Source organism: Aquarana catesbeiana, linkage group LG06 (genome assembly GCF_042186555.1).
Source record: "Aquarana catesbeiana isolate 2022-GZ linkage group LG06, ASM4218655v1, whole genome shotgun sequence".
In the NCBI taxonomy this organism is placed as follows: domain Eukaryota; kingdom Metazoa; phylum Chordata; class Amphibia; order Anura; family Ranidae; genus Aquarana; species Aquarana catesbeiana.
Window position 1 is genome coordinate 320,607,310 of NC_133329.1, and position 22,252 is coordinate 320,629,561.

At 40.7% G+C, this 22,252-nt stretch overlaps 1 protein-coding gene across 1 annotated transcript in view; it reads right to left on the bottom strand.

Moving 5' to 3' along the window:
* ITPRID2 (ITPR interacting domain containing 2) overlaps positions 1-22,252 on the bottom strand; it is a 164,698-nt gene that overhangs the window by 100,637 nt on the left and 41,809 nt on the right. Inside the window, exons 3-6 of the mRNA XM_073633744.1 lie at positions 12,124-12,179; positions 8,474-8,530; positions 1,624-1,666; positions 1,415-1,513 (exon numbers count right to left, since the gene is read on the bottom strand). Coding sequence (XP_073489845.1) covers positions 1,415-1,513; positions 1,624-1,666; positions 8,474-8,530; positions 12,124-12,179 — 255 coding nt within the window. The remainder of the gene's footprint in view (positions 1-1,414; positions 1,514-1,623; positions 1,667-8,473; positions 8,531-12,123; positions 12,180-22,252) is intronic.

Consider the following 22,252-nt stretch of genomic DNA (forward strand, 5'->3'; position numbering starts at 1 on the left):
TGATTGGTTTGTGCAAAAAGTTATAGCGTCTACAAACTGCGACAATGCGGCGGACAAATCTGACACCAAGTGACACTTTTTGGGGACCAGTGACATCAATACAGTGATCAGTGCTTAAAAAAAAAAAAAAGCACTGTTACTGTATAAATGACGTTGGCAGGGAAGGGGTTAACATCAGGAGTGATCAAAGGGTTAAATGTGCTCCTAGATAATGCTTTCTAACTGTGGGGGGAATTCTGTGACTGGAGAAAAACAGAAATCAATGTTTTTGCTTACAGAACAGTGGTCTGCCTTGTTTACATAAGCAGATCACCATTATGCTTCTCCTGTAAACGATCGGCGGGTCCCGGGGGAAAACTGTGGCTGCCGGACTCGCTGATTGGCTCCCGCTGCGTTGAATCACAGCAGGAGGGGGGCTCCGGCGGCGTGTGCACGCCCCAGAGCCGAAGAGAGGAATCACATGCAGTTACGTGATTTTGCACTTAAGGGTCGCCCTGCCGCATGTATATGTATGTGGGGCGGTCCTTAAGCACTTAAAAATGACCTTTCCTTTTCAATCTGCATGGCTGTAATTCTCTGTAAAATGCAATGCAATACGGCTACCTGGAGGAGTTTTTTTTTTTTTTTTTTTTTTTTTTTTTTTTTTTTACACAGATGGTATATGGAACACCCCTAGAAATGTCATTTCCTACTTGTGTGATTGGATCACTGATTTTCTCAGAAGTCTGGATGAAGATACAAAGCAGATTTTGGAAATCCTCTGCAACAAACAGTTTTGGTGAGATACTTCCAAAGGATTAAATCACATCTAAAAGAGATTCAGACCCGTCACTTTCCTCAATAGAACCCTGCAAGTGCAGCAGTTGATCACTATTGAAAAAGTCAATCCCAGACACAGAAAACCGCTATTTCTTTAGAACAACAACAGGTAGGAATCTGCAACAATTGTTAAAATCCTTGCAATGTACATAGATCACCCAGAGGGGGATAGTTTTTTTTTAAACAAAGGTTACTCTTTAAAGCGAGGAATGTAAATTCTAGGATTTTTAATTAAAAATGCACTGCAGACATAAAAAGCTCCCATCTGTCCTCAGTGAGATGGTTTTAGCTGTTATGGCAGGAAACAAGTAGGTGGAGACATACAGGCACTGGACAACATAGTCCTTGGGTGCTCCACCTGTGGCCCTCCAGGCTGCCGCAGAACTACAAATGCCATCATGACTCTACCTTTGGGAGTCATGCTTGAAACTGTCAGTTACAATGCAATGCCTCAAGGGACTTGTAGTCCTGCAATCGCTGGAGGGCCATAGGTTAAGCACCCATGCAATAGTTCTACGTAAAGATGAAAATGCAATTCCCCCCATATCTGGGTAACAATAGCCTTCTAAAATATAAAGAACAAAAGCAAAAATACCTGGATACAGTTGCACTGCTTTTCCCAGAACCTGTAGAGTTCATGCTTCTCCCTTTCTGATGAAACTGAAGTCTACGGTCTTTAGCCAGCATTCCAGTGCTTTAAAAAGAAAAGTTATTATAAGCATGCACAATTATCGCCAATGATTTATCAGCAAGTCGATCAAGAATAGGGGAGGGCTGGCGTATACCACATAATGTGCTACTTACAATGGGTGCTCCATTGGCAAGTTTCTTTCATGGAGATGATTTGCTATAAAACAATGGAGAGAGAAGAAAAATTAGTCATACTTCTTGGTTACTATAGATACATGCAATTTCATTTTTAACTGGCAAGGGTTCAGATCGCAGAATACTTTCTAAAGTGCCCAGCCTGTCAGATCTGTAGGTACATGCCATTTAGAAAAGTCTTTTACAGACCTGTAACAATTAAACAGCAGCTGCCTCATTCACAGGACAAGACTCAAATCCACAAAAGCTAGCTTTTGTTTAAAAAAATAAATCCTGTAATTGATTTCACAAATATCAGATTCCCTTTACAGAATAATATGTAGCATGCATGCACTAATCTACTCTTAGACAGCTGATAACTCCTACGTGTCAATACACGTGTGGCCCTGCAAATCTTAATCTCGCTCATTTCAAAACCACATATGGACGTTTTTCAAAGACCTCAAAAATCATTTTGCAACTTTCTTATAGGAAGGTGTGTGAAACAAAGAACAACTGGGAATAAGGGATGCCAAGATCAACTATAAAACCACACTGAATTAGTTATAATACTTTTCATATTATGTGGATGAATGCACCAATGTCAATCCTACCCCCCCCCCCCCCTTTTTTTCCTCTTTTTAAATCGATGTCAGAATGAATCACTCACTGTCTTTCTGTATCTCTTGAATGTTTTTGTAAGAACTCTGTGCTATGGTTTGCATCTGAGCCCATTATTAAGGAGACCATCATAAGAAGAGATGACACCAGTTAAAGCAAAAGATGTGAATTGGCAGGAGCAGACATAGATACTGCAGGAGAAAGAAATAACAGCCAGGTACTAGATGCCATTGGGTAATTAAACCTATCAATGTCTACTCATAACTGAAATCTTAGTTTGTGTGGTATGACCCTTCCAGAAGATAAGTAGACTTATCCTTGGAATCTGACACTCTGGCGTTTATTAGAATGCCTGGTGTGCTTCAATGTATAAGTGAACTACTATAGGATGCCCCGCTTCCATCATCCTAGTGTAAGAACAGACAGACATTCTACAAGTAAAGCAGAACTAATCCCATTCATTTAACAGTTTCCCAGACAGTCAAGACATGCTGTAGTGTAAATGATAAGTGTCATTTTCTTTTGTTCTCAACCCAACTGTCAAGCTATCAGATGGCTGGTGTCATGGCTCAGGGGTGTCCAACCTTTTGACCTTCCTGGACCACATTGGAAGAAGAGAAATTGTCTTGGACCAAACATAAAACACATTAAAGGGGCGTACACACTGGCCGAATATCGAGCGGCATCAGCCGGTTTAATAGAAACTGGACAACATTTGGCCCGTGTGTACAGCAGGCAGGCTGGCTTCTGTCGAAGGGGCATGACCGAAAAAGGTCTGCCGATCAGCATCCGATCAGGGCTCTCGTCCAATGGCTGAGAGTGCTGACCAGTGTGTTCTGGCGTAGGGGCTGTCACCCTACCAAAACACAATAACTCGGAGATCGCTATACTTACATCGCATAGTTAGTAGTGCGGTGGCTCCCGAGCTCTTCAGTTTTTTGGTTTATGGCATTCAGCCCTCTGGGTTAAATGAAAAAAACTAATAGTGTGTACTAGGCTTAACACGAAGGATAGCTGATGAGCAGAAAAAGTCAGGCAGATCACAAGTTAACAAATCACCCATATAGATAATGTACCCATCTGATTTTTTATTATAAAAGTAAAAGAGGGCAATATACAACTAGTGCGATATTTGACAATGTTTTTGATAAACTAACTCATCAGTATCTAGTTTGATGGATGTCGTAGCAATTCTCAATGAGTTCTCAGACATTTTGGTTCCCCCTGGTTTTCCCTTCATGTCCTTCATCCTTGAAAATAGTTGCTCACAAATATAGTTGCTGCCGAAAACTGATGACATGAATGAGGCATGATTGTGAAGAGTGGGGCATTTTTCTTTGGGAAGATAAAATACCAGTAAAGAGACACTGTCACACTTTTCTTCAGCCAGATGTGTTGCCTACGTGTAAATGCATTTTTACAAAAAAATCCCCCCCTCCTAAAAAAAAAAACCTGAGAGTTTATAATTTTGTGTTGAGCTGCCATTATAGCCGTCTTGGGGCGCAGATCAGACATCCCTGTCATAGCTGATCCCATGTGCAGCACCATGGCAGCTACTGATCAAACAGAATAAGATGGCCGTAAAGGATAGGAGGAATTAGTTTCACTTTAAAGTTAGAGCCAACAATGGCCAAACAGGCAAAGCCCACAGAAATTGAAGGGCATATGTAGAACACACCAAGCTGGCTTATGTACATCTTGGCATAAGAAGGAAAGATCACTGTGGAATAATACAGACATGGTAATATTGATAACATGCCAATTTGATTAATATATCTTTTTAGCAATTAAAACTGCAATAAATAAAGTCTAATTGGCACTTCACTGGGTGCATGCTTGTTTCAGGCTGCCAACGCACTAAAGCCTCGTACACACGATCAGATTTTCGGACGAACATTCGTTCGCTTTTTGTTGCATGCTAGTCTCATGTCCAAAGTGAAGAGGTTACCCACCATACGAAAATTCTCGTACGACAGAATACAACTTCAGAAGTGATGTAATGTGTTGAGTAGTTTAGTATGTATTCTTTTGTTTCTGAGCATGCAGAGTCTTGCTGTTACAATTTTTTTTTCTTATGAAAACTGTATGAATTAAACGAAAAATCGGACGTTGAGTTCACATATGACAAAAAATGTTATAGTCTGCGTATCCAGCTTTTGTCAGACGAAAAACTCAGAATCGGCTGTCGAAAAGACTATACCAACAACCCAAAAATCAGCAGATCGTTCGCCGGACGAAATTTTACTTCCAATTTTTGGATCATGTGTACGGGCCTTATGGTTTGAAGGAGAGATATCAGAGAGAAAACAAAGGTCTTTTTAATGGTTCCCATAAACAAATGCTAAGATATCGGTTATGCTCAAATGCACATCTATTGGACAGTGCGTGGCAAGCAACCTCTGTCGGCTTTTCCTTTTACTATAAGAAAGGGAACGATGACACATCAGGTAAACGTTTTCTCAGCGCAGCCCAACGAGCTAGCACTTGGCTGCGATCTGGTCATTTCTACTCAGGTATCAAACTGCCGGTAACTAGGAAGCTCAGGTTGTGTCAGAATCATTTGCATGGTGCAAAAGGTTTATCTTCATGTTTATTTTCAGCTTCCTGTCCCTACTGCCCCCAAAATATGCGAATTCCAAATTGTTTACAGGGCACCAAAACCTTTCATGGTGCTTTACAAAGTGAATAGGACACATGAAGTTAGGAAACAGTATTACATTGCTATTCTTTTTTTTCTACATACTACAAAACACTTTCTAAGGGCTAGACTTCTACCAAGAATACTAATCTGTTATCTTCCATAAGAAGCCATGAAGTTTAACGCCACACAAAGTCACTATTTGTATTCCTATCAGCCTCTAAACAAGAAACCAAACATTGCTCTTAGAATCGCGACCACAGAAACAAAACTTTTTCACATAACTCTGAACAACGTAAATGGTGTGACAGCCGTCAGGTTGCTAGGAAGTTAATCCTGACACAAAGGAACAAATTGACAGATCTGGTTCTTGTGCTAATACACAAACCAAACAGTCTCCAAGAAGAATCGGCCATTTCTACAAGCCAAGGGTCTTTAAGAAAAAGTCTTCCTTACAGTTATTACTTTATGTCCAAGCTTGCCACAACTTGCACTATTTGACATTCAGCATTACATGCATGCCAAGTATTTCTATTTTTTTTCCACAATGATGGCAAGTTTAAAAAGCAGCCTGACATTATACACAAGCAATACATGGCTCTAAATGAAACCTGTTGTAAGAAACATATGAAGGTCGCTGAGCTTCTTCCTTATACAGCCCCAGTCTTAGGACAGTCTCCCTTCAAGCATAATTGGAAGGAAACATCTACATATCACGCAAGTCTGCCTGTCGGGGCACACAGATATCTGTAGGTCAGTAATATGGAACTATACTATACAGTAAGTTTTAAATAGGCAAGATGATGTAATGTAAAGGAAAATTAACACTACAGAAACCATTAGGCTGCCATTGTTGACCTCCCAAAAATACTAGTTGTCTGGCTGTCATGCATGTCAAGTCACTATCCCCATGAGAAGTAAACAGCTAGAGACCAGAACTACCATATATTTGTTCCAGGTCACTGAAATGAGAAGTGTCTAAAAGATTAGCATAACAGGCATGCAATAGCAGCCCATATATTCCTCTTGTGACAAGTTCCCCATAAACACAAAGGAGGTGATAAAGGAGTCGAGCTAAAAGAATAGAGCATGTTCGCATTTACATCTGCAAAAGTGAATTATCTCATTGCAAGGCAATTTTCACTTAGCTAAATGAATAAATCGCGAAAATTCACTTTGAAAAGAATACCCAATAACATGCAAGAAAAATTATAGAGAAAAATAAATAAATAAAATCACACAGGGAATTTTGCTTGCACATGATTGGATGACTGAAATCAGCACAGCTTCAGTTCATTCACCAAGCAACATAAAACTTCCCTTGCAAAAAGAAAATTCACTTTGCAAAGTGAACATGCCCTACTTCTTCAGTACATCAGCCTAACCCGTTTTGAATGATTTGAAGGACTCTGATAATAATAGATAAGCCAAAGAGCAAGGTACAACATGTAGTATCTATCCAATAACCACCAATCAGCACTCTGTTCTAGAAGAATGACCCCTTTAACCTGGTTGTAACAATGCTATCGCCTTACGAAACAACTTCTGAGGAATTATGTTTATTGGTGAAAAATGTGATCTGATCTTCCAAACCTGCAATACACTTTTTTCCCCCCCAAAGTACCATAGAGGTGAATAAGACTAGGATTGGCCACATACAGTACATTGTAATAACATTATTACAATCTAGTTTTCTTTTTGATCACATGGTTATTTTACATATAAAGCCATCAGACCTGCTATTCAAAAATATAAATTTGCTATTATTATTATTATTATTATTATTATTATTATACAGGATTTATATAGCGCCAACAGTTTGCGCAGCGCTTTACAACATGAGGGCAGACAGTACACTTACAATACAAATCAATACAGGAGGGATCAGAGGGCCCTGCTCGTTAGAGCTTACTTAGAAAAGGATATCTAAAAACTGTAAACATGAACAGAGCCAAAGACTCCAAATCACACATACACAATAATATGCACAATCTGAACTCATTTAGTATCCTGTAGGTCCCCATACCTAGAGCATTTTCTCACCATAAATGCATTGCAGATGACTACTATCAAAACATCTGGGTAGAAGGGGGAATTCATCCAAAAGTGCAACAAGCTATGACATTTGGAAACAAAATCCCTTTATGCGAAGAGTCTTTCCTCATCTCCAAACTATAAATGGGCAAGACCAACTATGAAGATTTCATACAATGTTTTTGTGTGAAAGGGACAAACTGCTCATTTAACATCACCTGTGCTACCCAGAATCCATGCAAGTACAAGCTTGACTGCAAACAAACACACTGGATAACGAGTTCCTGGAAACCCCCTTTAGACCAGGACCTCCACTTACAGTATTCAGAAAGCTTGGAAACTTCCAGTTTCTAGCAAGGCAATGGAACCTGAAGAGGCTACTTTTTTTGATGACTGGCTCCATGCACACTGCCAGTTCTCTTGGCAGAAAAAAATGTTCATATAAATTTTTTTTGTACATAGTCTAGACGAGTTTAAGAGAGTTTTGCGATTTTTCTGCCAGAAAGCTCCAATCAGAAACGCAAACCAGAATGTTTTTTTTTTTTTTTTTTCCTGCCTCTAAACGTTGAGCTTAAAATAGGCCTGTAATGTGCATGGACACATAGGATAACATTGAGCTGCTTCTACAGGCAAAATACAAAAATGTAGAAGCAGCGATTTTAAGCCAGTGTGCACGGAGCCTAAGGGTTTGCAGACTTGCACCCAAATTAAAACTGTATTTGGAAGCAATAAAACAAGTGAAAGCTTATTTTGGTCCAGGACTACAGTAATGCTTTGCCTTTAATCCAAAGGTTTTTCCCCCACTAAGCCTATCCACAGGGTGGCTGAGAAATACAAAGCAGAGCATGGGAACACACGTTACATACTCTGACAATGAACACAGCCGACAAGTCTGTACAGGAAGCTCTTATACCATTTAAAGGTTAATTAAACCCATTACCTGTTCCAGTGGGTTGTGTGTGACTAAGTAATTGTACTACCTCGCAACTTTACCCTAGCATTTACAGACACGCTTTGCCCTCCAGAAAAGATTTTGCTTTATGCAGTAATTAAATATCAAGCTTGTTGGCAGCTTGGAAACCCTCGCTGCAAAACATTAAAAAAAACATGGTCAACAACTATGTGTGCATTTACATGAGAAAAGACCCGGTGTTGTAAAACTGGCCATCCCGTTCAGATTACAACAAAAAGATTTAAGATGTCTTCTTTTCAGGCAAAAGTCCTACTTAAAGATCAAAAAATACCAAATACTCCTTCCTAACACCATTTTTGTGACAGTCATACAGTATGCAGGAATTGGGAACATTTCCTAGCAGGGTGAACACTAACAGCTGGTGCTGTTTTGCTGCACTTTGTTGCAATCACCTAACCCACACAATAACCAATTATTCCAAATGACATGCAAAATGTTGGACTGCTTACAAAAATATAATAAATGTTGTCTGCCCCAGTACTAGACAGAGCCGGAAATGCTTGTAGACCAGTACTGGATTCATCTAAAGTACTGTACAGACCGTTCTCCTGCTGGCTAGACTACAGAGGGAAAAGTCTACTCACCTTCAGCTCCCAGAGATAAGTCATCTTCAAAACTGTTGCCATTCTTTAAAATCATTCCTGGGGAGAAAAATGCAACATGAACTTTCAGTCAGAACTGCCACATGTTTTCCTTGTTACTGTATCAGATGCCTGCAGCGTACTGAAGGTCAGTGTTCAGCTGAACTAAGCACAGTTCAAACAAGACAAGAAAAAAAAAAAAACTGGCTGTTCATGCAACATGTTTCACTTCCGCACTGCAAAGATTCAACAAGAAAAATAAAAAAAATAAAAAAGAAATCATTACCATTCTCTGAATTACTTTGTACCACGCTCCTTCTACGTATCGTGAGGAAAATAAATCAGGTGTGGCAGGTTCAGAGTATTATATATATATTCTGCAAACATCATGCAGAAATCTCTCATTTACATTTTAAGGAATACATGAATGACTTTAAAAGGCACTTTTTCCTATTGTACAGGCATAGAGATATGTATATTCCTAGAGTGACTTCCTTTTTTAAACAAAATCCTTTATTGGATGAAACTCAATCCTCTAGAAACATTTTAGAATTGTTTAACCACTTCCAGCCCAAGGACGTCATATCACGTCCTGGACTTTGAGGATATCATCTTCTACAGCCGGCGATTCTGTGCACCGTAAGAACAATCATAGCGGCAGTTCAACCGCTTGATCGTTCTTGCAGGCGACGGGAGGGGACGCCCCCCTCCGACCACCCTCCGGTGCTTCTACTGGCTCACCCGTGCCAACGGCGAGCCGGAGAAGGAATCCGTTGCCGTCGGATGTCGATCATAGAGATTTCTGGTCATCTATGACCTTCGTAGGCCCGGGCGCAACGCTATGATGTCATGTCATGTCCGGCCGGCATAAGTAAACAATGCCGAGGAATGAGCTGGAAAGAAAGACATCTCTCTTTTTTCTTTTTTGATCTCGGTCTTTCCAGCCTGGAGGAGACCCCAGATCTCTCCATAAAAAGGGGACCTGTCACACACTATTTCTATTACAAGGGATTTTTACATTCCTTGTAATAGGAATAAAAGTGATCACATTTTTTTTTAAAGAGAAAGTGTAAAAATTAAAAAAGTAAAGTAAAATAAATATTAAAAAATAAAATAATAATAAATTTAAATCACCCCCGTCCCCGCGCACAGAAGCGAATGCATTCGTAAGTTGTGCCCTATGTGGTAAACGGCATTCAAATCACACATGTGAGGTATCGCCACGAGCATTAGAGCAAGAGCAACAATTATAGCTCAAAACCTCCTCTAACTCTAAACTGGTAACTTGTAAAAAGATTTAAAGCATCGCCTATGTTTGGCTCCATTCCAAAAGTGTGCACAATTTTAAAGCATGAGATGTTGGGTATCTATTTACTCGGCGTAACATCATCTTTCACATTATACAAAAAAAATTTGGCTAACTTTACTGTTTTGTTATTTAATTCACGAAACTGTTTTTCCAAAAAAAAAAAAAAAAAAAAGCGTTTGAAAAATTGTTGCGCAAATACTGTGTGACATAACAACGACCTCCATTTTATTCCCTAGGGTCTCTGCTAAAAAAAACATATATAATGTTTGGGGGTTCTGAGTAATTTTCTAGCAAAAAATGTAGGAGTGCCAGAATTGGTCCGGTATGGAAGTGTTTAAACCAACTTTAGACCAGATTTATAAAACCAAAATTGGATTAAACTAACTTTGGGTGTAGTTCCCAAAAGAGACCATGAGAGCTGGGGGCACTTGAAAACATTTTGATTTGATTGGTGGGGGGAAAAAAATGGGGGATTACCATAGATCAGGGGTCTCCAAACTTTCTAAACAAAAGGCCAGTTTACTGTTCTGCAGACTTTAGGGGGCCGAACTATGGCTATCAGGAGTAGAAAATGTTCTGGCATCAGTGGGAGTAAACAACGCCTCATCTTTGGTGTCAGTGAGAGGAATTGTGCCCCATTATTGGTGTCACTGGAAGGACTAGTGCCTCATCGATGGCGTCACTGGAAGGAAAAGTGCCCCATCATTTGTGTCATTGGGAGGAACTGTGCCCCATCATTTGTGTCATTGGGAGGAATTGTGCCCCTTCGTTGGTGTAAGTGGATAAAATAGTGCCCCAAGGGTCAGATAAAAACAAGCAAAGGGTCACATCCAGCCCCCGGGCCGCAGTTTGGAGACCACTGCCATAGATGATGATAATACTAATATAGTTTATAATATTGGTCCTGCGTATTTGCACGATCAGTACTGTCAGTTTACAGTAACAAGTCAATTTTAAGCAGCACAGTGACCCTATTTGACTAACATCGTGCATAAAACACCCTCCATTAATTCTTATTATGACATGGATTGTACACTAGGTTGGAAATCCATTCATTGTTGCCCTCTCACTAATAATGTGTTATTTCAAATCAGTAGTTTGAAACTTTAAAGTGTAAGTTCACTTTTAACAAAAAATGAACTAACCAGACACCCTAACTCACTACCCCCCCAGCGCCCGCTGCACTTACCTCCATGGACGATTCGCTTTCACTGCCCACCAAGCTCAAGCAGGGGTTTGGGGATTTGAAAGCCATGGCCTGTCTTCAGGGATGAATCAAAGTGATTCTGAATGGCCATGACCACTTTGATCAAATCACAATCGCTCAGATCTGTCCTGCGAGGGGAGTGAAAGTTAAGAGCAGGGCATGTGGTGTTAGTTCAACCTTTTAATTTTAAAAGGTGAACTTACACTTTAATGCTTGTTTTTGTGCCCATTTCCACACTCTGTATATGTACAGTTTTCATGGATTTAGATTGTAAATCAGTAAATACTGTTCCTGCTTTATATGGTCCACCTTGGTACCTGCATAGTGGTATCTAACTTGGTACATAAACTAACTATACCATTTTTGCTTCAATGTATTCTGTCTCTGACAGTTCATGAAGCAAGTGTCAATCCTCCCTGTCACACAGGATGTCAGGAAGACAGAAAGTAAAAGGGAATCTACCCACTGAAGAGCAAAAGCAATAAAAACCAACAGAAGTATTACCCTAGCTCATTCTATTCAAAACTGAAAGAAAGCGCCTTCACAACAAAGAGCGTCAGGCGCCAAAAGGCCATCTGCATCCTCTTTGTGCTGTACTCTGTATGGATGTAAAGATTAGCACACACATCCTATGCATACAGTGTACAGAGAAGATTTTACATTGGATCTGGCTGCCAGCAAGAACCTCAGTAAAATCATGTGGCCATGTGGATGAGCCCTAACTTTCAGTTCACTACCATGAAAGCATACTTTATTTTTATTAGAAATACTGTACACAACTCTATTTTCGTAAAATATTTTATCAACCGTTTTATCCCAACATTCTAGAGCAGGGGTCTCCAAACTATGGCCCTCCAGTTATTAAGGAACTACATTTCCCATCATGCCTAGCCTTGTCTGTGAATGTCAGAGTTTTACAATGCCTCATGGGATGTGTAGTTCCGCAACAGCTGGAGGGCCGTAGTTTGGAGATTCCTGTTCTAGACTAATCAGCTGTGTTTCAGGTATGGGAAAACTGGCACCTGTTCTAGTGTAATCCAGAGACACATCCCCTTCTGTGTAACACACTGTACAAACAGCTTCTATTAACTGCCCTGTCAGCAAACATATCAGGCAATACATAGAACTGTCACTTACCCTTCGGAAAGCCTGCTGGATTAGTCTGTTCATCCAGGGACGCTCCCAGAGGCGTTCTGAAAAAAAAAAAAAAAAAAAAAAAAAAGTTTGCCCAATTTAGTTTAGTACTGAAGAAAAAATGGTTTCACATCCTTCCTCTGTTACTCATACTAAGTGAAAGATACAAAGGGTGGGGGCCAAACATTTCTGTAGAAACTGCAAATTGGGAAAGACTAAAAAGGAGAAGAAGAAAAAACAAAACAGCACTCTCTACACACGCACACACATTGTATGTAACACAAACCCTGATGGGATTCCCCGATAGGTTTCTCTTAGTTCTCTTAATTGGCATGATAGTTAAAGATAAATGACACCAACTGCTTTGGGTTCCAAGCTTCCACAATATCAGCTACCAAAAAGAAAGCATCTTTCTTATGTAGGTCACACATTAAAGTGATTGTAAAGGTTTGTTTTGTTTTTTTAAATAACAAATATGTTATAATTACTTCCTCTGTGCAAGGGTTTTGCACAGAGCAGCCTCGATCCTCTATTTCTTGGGTCCCCCAGCAGCTCTCCTGGCCCCTTCACTTCATTGGGTGCCCCCATGGAGAGCTTCTTTCCATGGGGGCACCCGTGCATGCACGCTCCTGAGTCCTGCTGCTGCGTCCACTCCATTGACACAGACAGCAGGACTCGGCCCCGGCTCTCGTGTCACTGGATTTGATTGACAGCAGTGGGAACCAATGGCTCCCGCTGCTACCAATCTATCCAAGGAGGACCCGAGACAGCAGCTAGAGCTGCTGGGCTCGTGCTCGTCGATGGAACGATCGAGTTAAGGTAAGAAAAAGGGGGGCTCTGGGGGGCAGCTGCAGCACAGAAGGTTTTTACCTTAATGCATACAATGCATTAAGGTGAAAATCCATGAGACTTTACAACTCCTTTAAGCCGGTCATAGATGGTTCGAATCTCAGCCAGTTCAGCATGGACCAGCCGAGATTGGAATCATGTATGGGCAGGCTGATTGTACCAAAGTTGATCGATCAACTTTGATACAACCAGCATATCAGGTTTTTCATGAGATTACTGCCAGAGGCTACAGCCGCTAGCAACAATCACATGCGGGGTATTTTAATAAAACTGGAGAGTGCACAATTTGGTGCAACTCTGCATAGAAACCAATCAGCTTCCATGTTTTATTGCCAAAGCTTAACTGAACAAACTAAAGTTAGAAGCTGATTGGCTACCATGCACGACTGCACTCGATTCTGACTACATCAGTTTTATAAATCTACCCATCTGTACTCCTTGCCTCGCTGTACCCCACCAACCCACCCCCTTTCTATTTTCTGTTCTACAACTAGAAAATCAGACCATCTATGGACAGCTTTATGTTCTTCCTGCATTCGGTGAACGACTTTAAAGACCAACCTCACCTGATGATACAGCAATTTCTACTAAAGCCATTTTGTAAAGTTACCTTTCCATTTCAATCTGCAAATACCAACCCACTTAACATTGCAGGTACTGCCTCCTTGCAAAATGGCAACATGGGTCCTTTAGCTAAAACAAGCCCCAAAAATTATTATTATTATTATACAGGATTTATATTGCGCCAAAAGTTTACGTAGCGCTTTACAACTTGAGGGTAGACAGTACAAATACAATACACTTTGATACAGTAAAATCTAATATTATGCTTATGTTATAGCTTGCCTGACACTCAGCAAAGAGAAGTCAAGTTATAGTCAGTCATGAGAAAAGATGGTCTGCAACTCCTTGCTTACTCTTTAAAGTCTTCAAAATGTTTTGATTCTCCATAAAAGACACAGGAACAGACAGCAATTGTACATGTGTTTCAGCCTTGTGGGCCTTGTTCACTACTTTGAAGGCCCATAAGGCTGAAACGCGTTTACATTTGCTGTCTGTTCCTGTGTCTTTTATGGAGAATCAATACATTTTGATGACTTTAAACAGCAAGCAAGGAGTTGCAGGCCATCTTTTCTCATGATTGCTATTGCAGCTGTGCGATTGCCTTTCCATACCCAGGTAGCTCTAAAAAAAAAAAAAAAAATCTGATCTTATTGGGTAGTAGTACCCTACCTCTGCTCTATTTTATCAAGTTACTGGTAGCCCTCCATAAGAGTGATTTTAGCTTTGGAGAGGGACTAGAAAAGAACAAATACAGTTCTAAAATGATGTGGATCCTGCTACTTTTATTTTAACAGATATCTTAGATAGAGAATAATAAAATGCACTCCCAAATAGTACTCAGTTTTAGAAAGGCCACCATAAGGACATTTTTTTCATGAGTAGAGAAAGACAAGATTCTGAAGAAAAGTGTGCTGGAATCCTCAAAATGTACACAGTTATTTTTTCCCTTGGCAAAACTGGAATTTAACACTAACAGCACCGTATAAATATTTGAAAATTCTCCTTCCACTTGCGTGAAAAGCTCCGGCTCAATCAGGGTAGACTACATATTCGCAATGTGTGACTTTTAACAGACCAAAAACAAGACCAGATGAAAGTCCTAATGATGGTCAAAGCGAACGAACATACATACATACATACATACATACATACATGACACAATCAACAGGCCTGAACGTGTGTCCAAGCTATGGACATTCAAGTATTTATACCTGTCTGAAATCTACAGCTGCGGGCACTGTGTAACTTTCATCCTCCGATTTTACAGTAGAAACACTAAAGTCATGTTCCCCCGATAACTCAACTCGCCTTGTTTTTACGCAGTGATTTGGCAGCCTACCAACCTCGTAATTTTTAACATAAATTAGGGAAACAGCCAGTGATGGGGTAAATACATGCATATCATTTGTTTTACTTGCCAAAGGAAAATTTGGTACATTAAATGTACCCACCACCGCTGCACTACATGCTAGGAGACAATCATATCTTCTGGTTCAGACTTCAGGGTCAAATCTCTGCCTGCCCTTTTTGGGCTCATAAATGGGGCTTATGGGGCTCACTAGAAGAAAAGCAATGCAGTGCAGTGCGATGAAGGTGCCTGTTATATAGCATGATGTTTTCTTTTGCCCCTTCCACAGGTTTTTAAGCTAACTTGTTTCCATAGAGTGAAAAAACAACAACAAAAAAATAAAACCACCTGATCCAACAGTTGATCATAGGCAAACTAGCTTTGCGTGCAAGACCTCTATGTACATTTAACAGTCGTTATGTACAGAAATCAAAGAACACACAAGACTGTATAAGCAATAAACAAATAAAACTCTATTGGGCCAATACAACAAGTTGCACAAGTTTGTCTTTTTACGACTATCACAATTTTTCTAATTTAAGATTTAAGTTCAATTTTCAAGATCTTTTTGTCATCTATGTCCCCACCAGGAAGATTTGCCCCATTGGTCTTTGTGACTGCTTTCACCAGGACACCTAGGAAATCTAAAATTGTATAATTCTCATTAAAACAGGATGCACAGGGCTTTCCCCTTCTTACTTTTCTAATGTCTTCCAAACAGGAAGAGAAATCTGCCATAAAGGACACAGAGAGTGGTTGTAAAGGAAAAATATTTTTTACCTTAAAGTGACACTAAAGGTGTTTTTTTTTTGTTTTTTTTTTTGTTTTGTTTTTTAAACAACAAACATGTCATACTTACCTCCACTGTGCAGCTCGCTTTGCACAGAGTGGCCCTGAACCTGCTCTTCTGGGGTTCCTCTGCGGCTCTCGCAGCTCCTCCTTACATCAGATAACCCCCTAGGAGAAGCGCTCTCCCAGGGGGTTACCTTGCGGGCGTGCTGCCAAGTCCAGCATTCGGCGTCCATAGAGGCCGAATGCAGGACTCGGCCCCACCCCCCAGCGCTCGCGTCATTGGATTTGATTGACAGCAGTGGGAGCCAGTGGGAGCCAATGGCTGCGCTATCAATCTATCCAATCAACAGCCGAGAACCCCGGGCAGAGAGATAGTGCATAGCTCGAGGGGTCAGGTAAGTAAAAAAAAAGGGGGGGGGGGCGGCTGGTCACTGACAGGTGTTTTTTCACCTTAGAGCATAGGATGCATTAAAGTGAAAAAACACGAAGGTTTACAACCCCTTCAAGGCCCCATTTACACTTGTGCGACTTGTCCTGCGACTTGTGACCGCAAGGTCGCATGACAAGTCATACTCCATAAATTCCAATGAGTACCGTTCATATCTCTGCGACTTAAATTTGCAGCGACTTCAAAAGTAGTCTCTGCACTACTTTGGTCTGACTTTGATGCGACGCAAGGTCAATAGACCTCAAGATTACACAGGCATTGCTTCAAGTAGCGTCAAAGTCATGCGACTTTCAGGTCACACAAATGTGAAAGAGGCCTTCTGCGTTAAGGTAAAAAGTCTTTCAATAACAACGGCCCCAAGCATCCCCCGCACTCCTTAGGCCCCGTCACACATGTGGGCCATTTGTTCCATCAGTTGTGTCATGTTTTTTTCAAAGAAAAAAATGGATGAAGTTTACATCAGTTTTTGTTATATCCGCCAGCTAGAGTTCTTAACCACTTGAGTCCCAGAGCCATTTTTCATCCAAAAATGGACCGTTTCTCTACATCCGTTTTTCGTCTGATACTTTTTTTGAGAGAATAAAAATAGGGTTTTGATCAGTTTAAAAAAAAAAAAAAAAAACAGAGGTTTACAGAAGCAGATGTAAATGAATGATACGTTTACATCCGTTGTTCCATAGAGATGCATTAATGTAAATTTTTCCATCTGTCAGCGAATGGATGAAAATGGACAAACGGTCCGCATGTGTAAAAGGGGCCATAAGCACTTTCCTGACTCCTGTATCGATCCAATGCTGTGCCCGGCTTCATATATCACTATCACTATCACAAGCGTGTCTGAGAAAAGGGGGAGCCATTTGCTCCTACTGCTATCAGTAGAAGGCCGGGCCACACTGTGTGCATCTATAGACACACACAGCCCATCTTAGGAGTGCACCTGTGCGGCTTGATATTGGGGGAAAATGAAAAAAAGAGGAGGAGCCTAGAGCGCCACCATGGGACCTCAGAAAGGTGGTAAGGAGATGCTCTGTGCAATACCATCTTACAGAGCAGTCAAAGAGAACAAGTTTTAAGGAAAAAAAAAAAAAAAAACACAATCTTTACAATCACTTTATTGCCTATTACTAAAGATTTTGGCTTAAATGGTAATTTTTGCTTTGCTGAGACCGATCACTGGAACTTCAATGCACAACCTCCACAAATCACACTACTTAATGAACCTGTAGCAAACAAACATTCCTCGCCATCCACAGATAGGTTTTCTTTGTGTTCCTAGCAGCCAAGATGACCATTGCTAGATTGTGGAAAAGCCTATAATGTCCTTATCTTATGCGAGACAAAAAATGGCCTTAATTATGGTTCAGGAGAAGATGGCAAGTACAGGGGGTCCCCTAGTTACAAACACCCGACTTACAAACGACTCCTACTTACAAACGGAGGGAGACAACAGGAAGTGAGAGGAAATCTACCCCTAGGAAGGGAAATTCACTCCTGTAAGAGATATTATGGGGAAAAGGTACCTCCACTGATGCTTTATCACCAAGGCTTGTTTCCACAACAACCCAAAATTTTCAAAATCCAATTGTCATTGAGACAGAAAGTGAGGTGAAATCTTCTGAACAGGGGCACACACAGCAAAACAAATGTTACAAGGGTGATAACCCTTCCCTATGCTATCCAAAAAGCTTAAAAATAGTTTTTTTGGCTGGAGCTACACTTAAAAAATGTACCTGTTCCGACTTACAAACAGATTCAACTTAAGAACAAACCTACAGTCCCTAACTTGTTTGTAACCCGGGGACCCCCTGTATTGTGAAGGATAGTACAAAGCAATTTGAAAAAGCCTCTAAACCCTGGGCCCAATACTGTATACATCTCTGTCTTTATGAGAGGAGATTCACCACCCATTGAAAAGGGCTTCCAGTTTTTCAGTTTCTAAGAGTTTTTTCTCTCTTGCTCTCATTTTTCCTAACTTTTTTCAGTATTTTTGGTTGTCACTGGACCGGAACTATTTCATTTTGTAAATAGTGGCCACTGAATGTACTTTATATTTTTAGTGCCTCGTGGTTACCACCCAATATGTACTACTGCTCACTTTACTAATGTTGCTGTATGTCAGCACATTTCTTTGCTTTTTAACGGTTTCACAGTTGTGACCATTACCTGGATGGTCTCGTGAACTGTACTAAACTTTTTTTTTCTATTATTATTTTGTTTTGATTATTAAAAAGGATTAAAACATCAAAAAAATAAATAAATGATAAAATAAATAAAAATAATAAAAAAATAAAAAAAAAAATAAAAAATTTACAGCTCGCTTTTTATCACCTTTGAAAATCAAAACTTTGTACAGAAAAATGTTGTTACTTTGTACTTTCAGCGGGTTAAGTGATTCTCCTTAAAGACACCTCACAAATAACATCAGTTCAAAGCTCACAGTATTTTGAGGGGCAAAAGCAGTTCAGACTAAGTAAATAGAAAAAAAAAAAATGAATAAAATATCAAATGGCACACTATAATAAAAACACTACCTGCATTATTCAGCAGTGAACTGACCTTTATAATTTAGTCACTATACACATAAAAGACCCTGTGGTAACATTATACATAGTGGTGGATGGAGACAAACATCCAGTGGACATCTCTCATAGCATGCATACCAAATGCCAGTATGCGTTTATTTTCTTCCAGTCAGGCATTTCAATATTTGCATACCCCCTGCCCTGTGATGTAACTGGTCACTAACTTAGTAAAGCATTGATATTGCCTTAAAGAGGCCAGGTGTAAGGAAGGACAGCCATTCCAAATGGCTGAGATATCAAATAGAAAAACCTCTCTGCGACAAAATTCTCACAAGAATCACAAACCACCTAAAAACATATTTAAAAGGGATAAATAAATTGGAGTCCCCATCTCAACTGGTAAAAATCTAGAGCAGGCTGTCTGTGAAGTAAACTACCATAGACATAAACACACCTTACCTTCTCAAGATTAACTTTTTTTTTTTTTTTAGCATTTCTTCAGTTGCTTCCTGGTTACTAGCCTAGGTTAAAATGAGGTTAAACATGCCAGGAGTCTTCATGGGTTTTGTTTCATCTAGAGAGAAGGGGCTCTCACCCCTCTGCATGCCTGAGCTAAGGGCAGGTGGATTCCAAGAAGTGAATGCTACTAAGTCATCTGCCCTTATGCAGGACAGCCACATATAGAAATGCTGGGGGGGGGGGGGGGGGGCAGTTTCAAGGTGATTGCTCTGAATATTAAAAATGAGATGGCCTTTACACTTTGTGGCGCTCGGGTATAGTTTTGGTTCTGCTTTAATTATGATGCACCCATACAGTAGAAGCAGGTTCTAACCCTAGTCTATGGGTTGTAAGTGCGTAGATAGCCTGGCACTAGATTATTACCAGCTATACTGCAGACATTGCAGGCTGTAGGCATCATAGGGGTTAAGTAGGGATCTGCTAGGAGGGGGGGGGAGCAGATCTATGTATGGAAGGGGCTAGAGCAGTGGTTCTCAACTCATGTCCTCAGGACCCACTAAGAAAACTGAAAAAAGAACTGATAACTGAAATACATCACAGGTGATATAATCTTCTGCTCAGTGATTGCAGTATTTTAGTCTGCATCTCCCCAAGGTAATACTTAAAAATCTGGCCTGTTAGTGGATGCTGAGGACAGGATTTGAGAACCACTGGGCTAGGGAGAAGGGGCTGTGCAAAATTGTAGTTTTATCAAAGTATGTCTAAAAGTATCTCTCAAACTTTTTTTTTTTTTGCAGCACCCCACCTTCATCCAGCCGGCTGTACAAAAAAAAAAAAAAAACTGAATGGATTCCCCTATCTACATACGAGGTGGTTGAGGGAATCCCTCCAGCAAAGCCATTGTATTCTGAGAGTGGGAGTCCTCTGCTGTACGAATACACTGATTAGCGCTGCATGAATTGATCGAACGGAAATTTTCTAGCAGTCCCCTTTAAAAGGAGTCAGTTTAATTGACTCCTCTCGAATGGGAAAGGCTATGGATAGATCGCAATTTGGCATGTTCAGTAGTGACTGGCCAAATTTTGATCCGTCTATGGACAGCTTTAAACTAGTCTGTGTCCTCACTGGGGAAATTCACCTTCTCTGTCCGATTTGGAAATTTAAAGGAGATCCAAAATTTACAGCTGTCTTTCTAGGAGGAGGAAAGGGAAAGCCTTCTGCTGGACACTCAGTCTAAACTGTCACTTTGGAGAGATTCTCTCGCTCCGTTCGGCAGACTTTTTTGGTCATGCCCCTTTGAAAGAAAGCGGCCAAACAGCTTCTGTCGGGCCAACTGCAGCACACATGGGCCAAAATGTCGGCCGGTTCAATAGCCACATTTCATACATGTTACAAGCATTACAGTTATTTTGACTTTCACATTTTTGCATAATTAATTTACTATACATAGACCCCTTTGAGTCAATACTAAACACTTAAAGAGGAGGTCCGGCTCCCTCACGAAAAATAAAAAGTCAGCAGCTACAAATACTGTAGCTTCTGACTTAATATATGGACACTTTCCTGTCCAGGGAGCCTGCGATGTCGGCACCCCAGCCGCCGCCATTGCCGGTAAGGGAACCCGGCAGTGAAGCCTTTCAGGTTCACAGCCAAGTCCCTACTGCTCATGTGAGAAGCGCGCTGCGCTTTCTAATTGGTCTGGCGGTGGAGGAGAGGACCGAACATCTGAGAGAACATCAAAAACCTGTTCCCCACCACCTCCCCCCCAAAAAGGTGCCAAATGTGGCACCGGAGGGGGGGAGGAGACGGATAAGCAGAAGTTCCACTTTTGAGTGGAACTCCACTTTAAGATGCTTAGTGAATATGGAAGGTCATTAATGAATATCAACCATTGCACAAACCTTGCAATTTCTCCTTAAAACAGAACCTCCCTCAAAAGGGGAAGCTCCACTCTTCCTCCTCCTCCGTCCCCTCTTATTTGGAACTTTTTTTGGGGGGTACCTAGTTTTAAATCGCCTAGGCGATCCAAATGGAAGTACTCCTCTTCTCCTCCTCCCCCCCTGCTCGCAGTCTTCTGGGCCACATCACAGGTCCCAGAAAGCTGCGGCACCATTCACAAAGTACAGCACGGCTCATACAAGCATAGCCTACAGGTTAACATGCTTGGTGCTGGGGGCTAAAGACCGATGAAGAAACTGGCTCAGGTGAGGTCGGCGCTGGATCTTTCGGACAGGTAAGCGCCCGTTTAATAAATCAGCAGCTACAGTTTTCGTTACAAAAAAAAAAAAAAGTAGCTTTTTAAAGAAATAACTGAAGATCCTCTTTAAAGTGTATATATGATCAAAATGTTTTGTTTTAATTTTAGATAGGAGTAGGGAATGGTTAAAACTATTACTTTTTTTTTTGCTGCCTGTACATTGCTGGGGAGATTTCCCGTTACTTCCTGTCCTAAAGGCAAAACTGGAAATCTTTCTAAAAGTGAACAGAATTTCCACTTTCAATCATTGTCCCCCCCAACTTTCAGCTGCAGTAGCAGTGGCCACCATGACAATAGAAGGTGAATCTCCCCAGCAGGGACATAGACAGCAATAAAAACATTAAAAGCGGCATTAAAACCAAAAGCAAAAATATAATATATTGCAGCTTACCAACATTAGATGTGGTGGCTGCATTCATTTTTTTTCCCTCTCTGTTTCCACCTGGCGATTTGCCCAGTATTAGAAGTCAGCAGCTACAGTATTTGTAGCTGCTGACTTTTAATTTTTTCTAAAGGAGCCTGGAGCTCCTCTTTAACTGATACATTTGCAGGAAAGCCTGTCTGTCTAAGAACATACTTACTGGCCAGATCACCAGATTAAAAATAAAAGAACACCTAAAAAATAAAACAAATGCAGCCATCACATCTAAGAATTGGTAAGCTGCAATATAATAAAGGTTTGCTTTTGGGATTAATAGCACTTTAAGGGTCTAGTCCTCCTCTACTCTATTAACAAAATGTCTTTACCACACTGAAAAAAATGTGCCGATTTATTTGACTGTAACTAAGCAAGTTACGGCATGATCGTTCACTGCTCAGAATACCTATACAAGTGGTAATGCCTATAGAGGTAGGTCCTGCCGCTAAGGAAGCTGCCATTGCTAGTTCTGTTG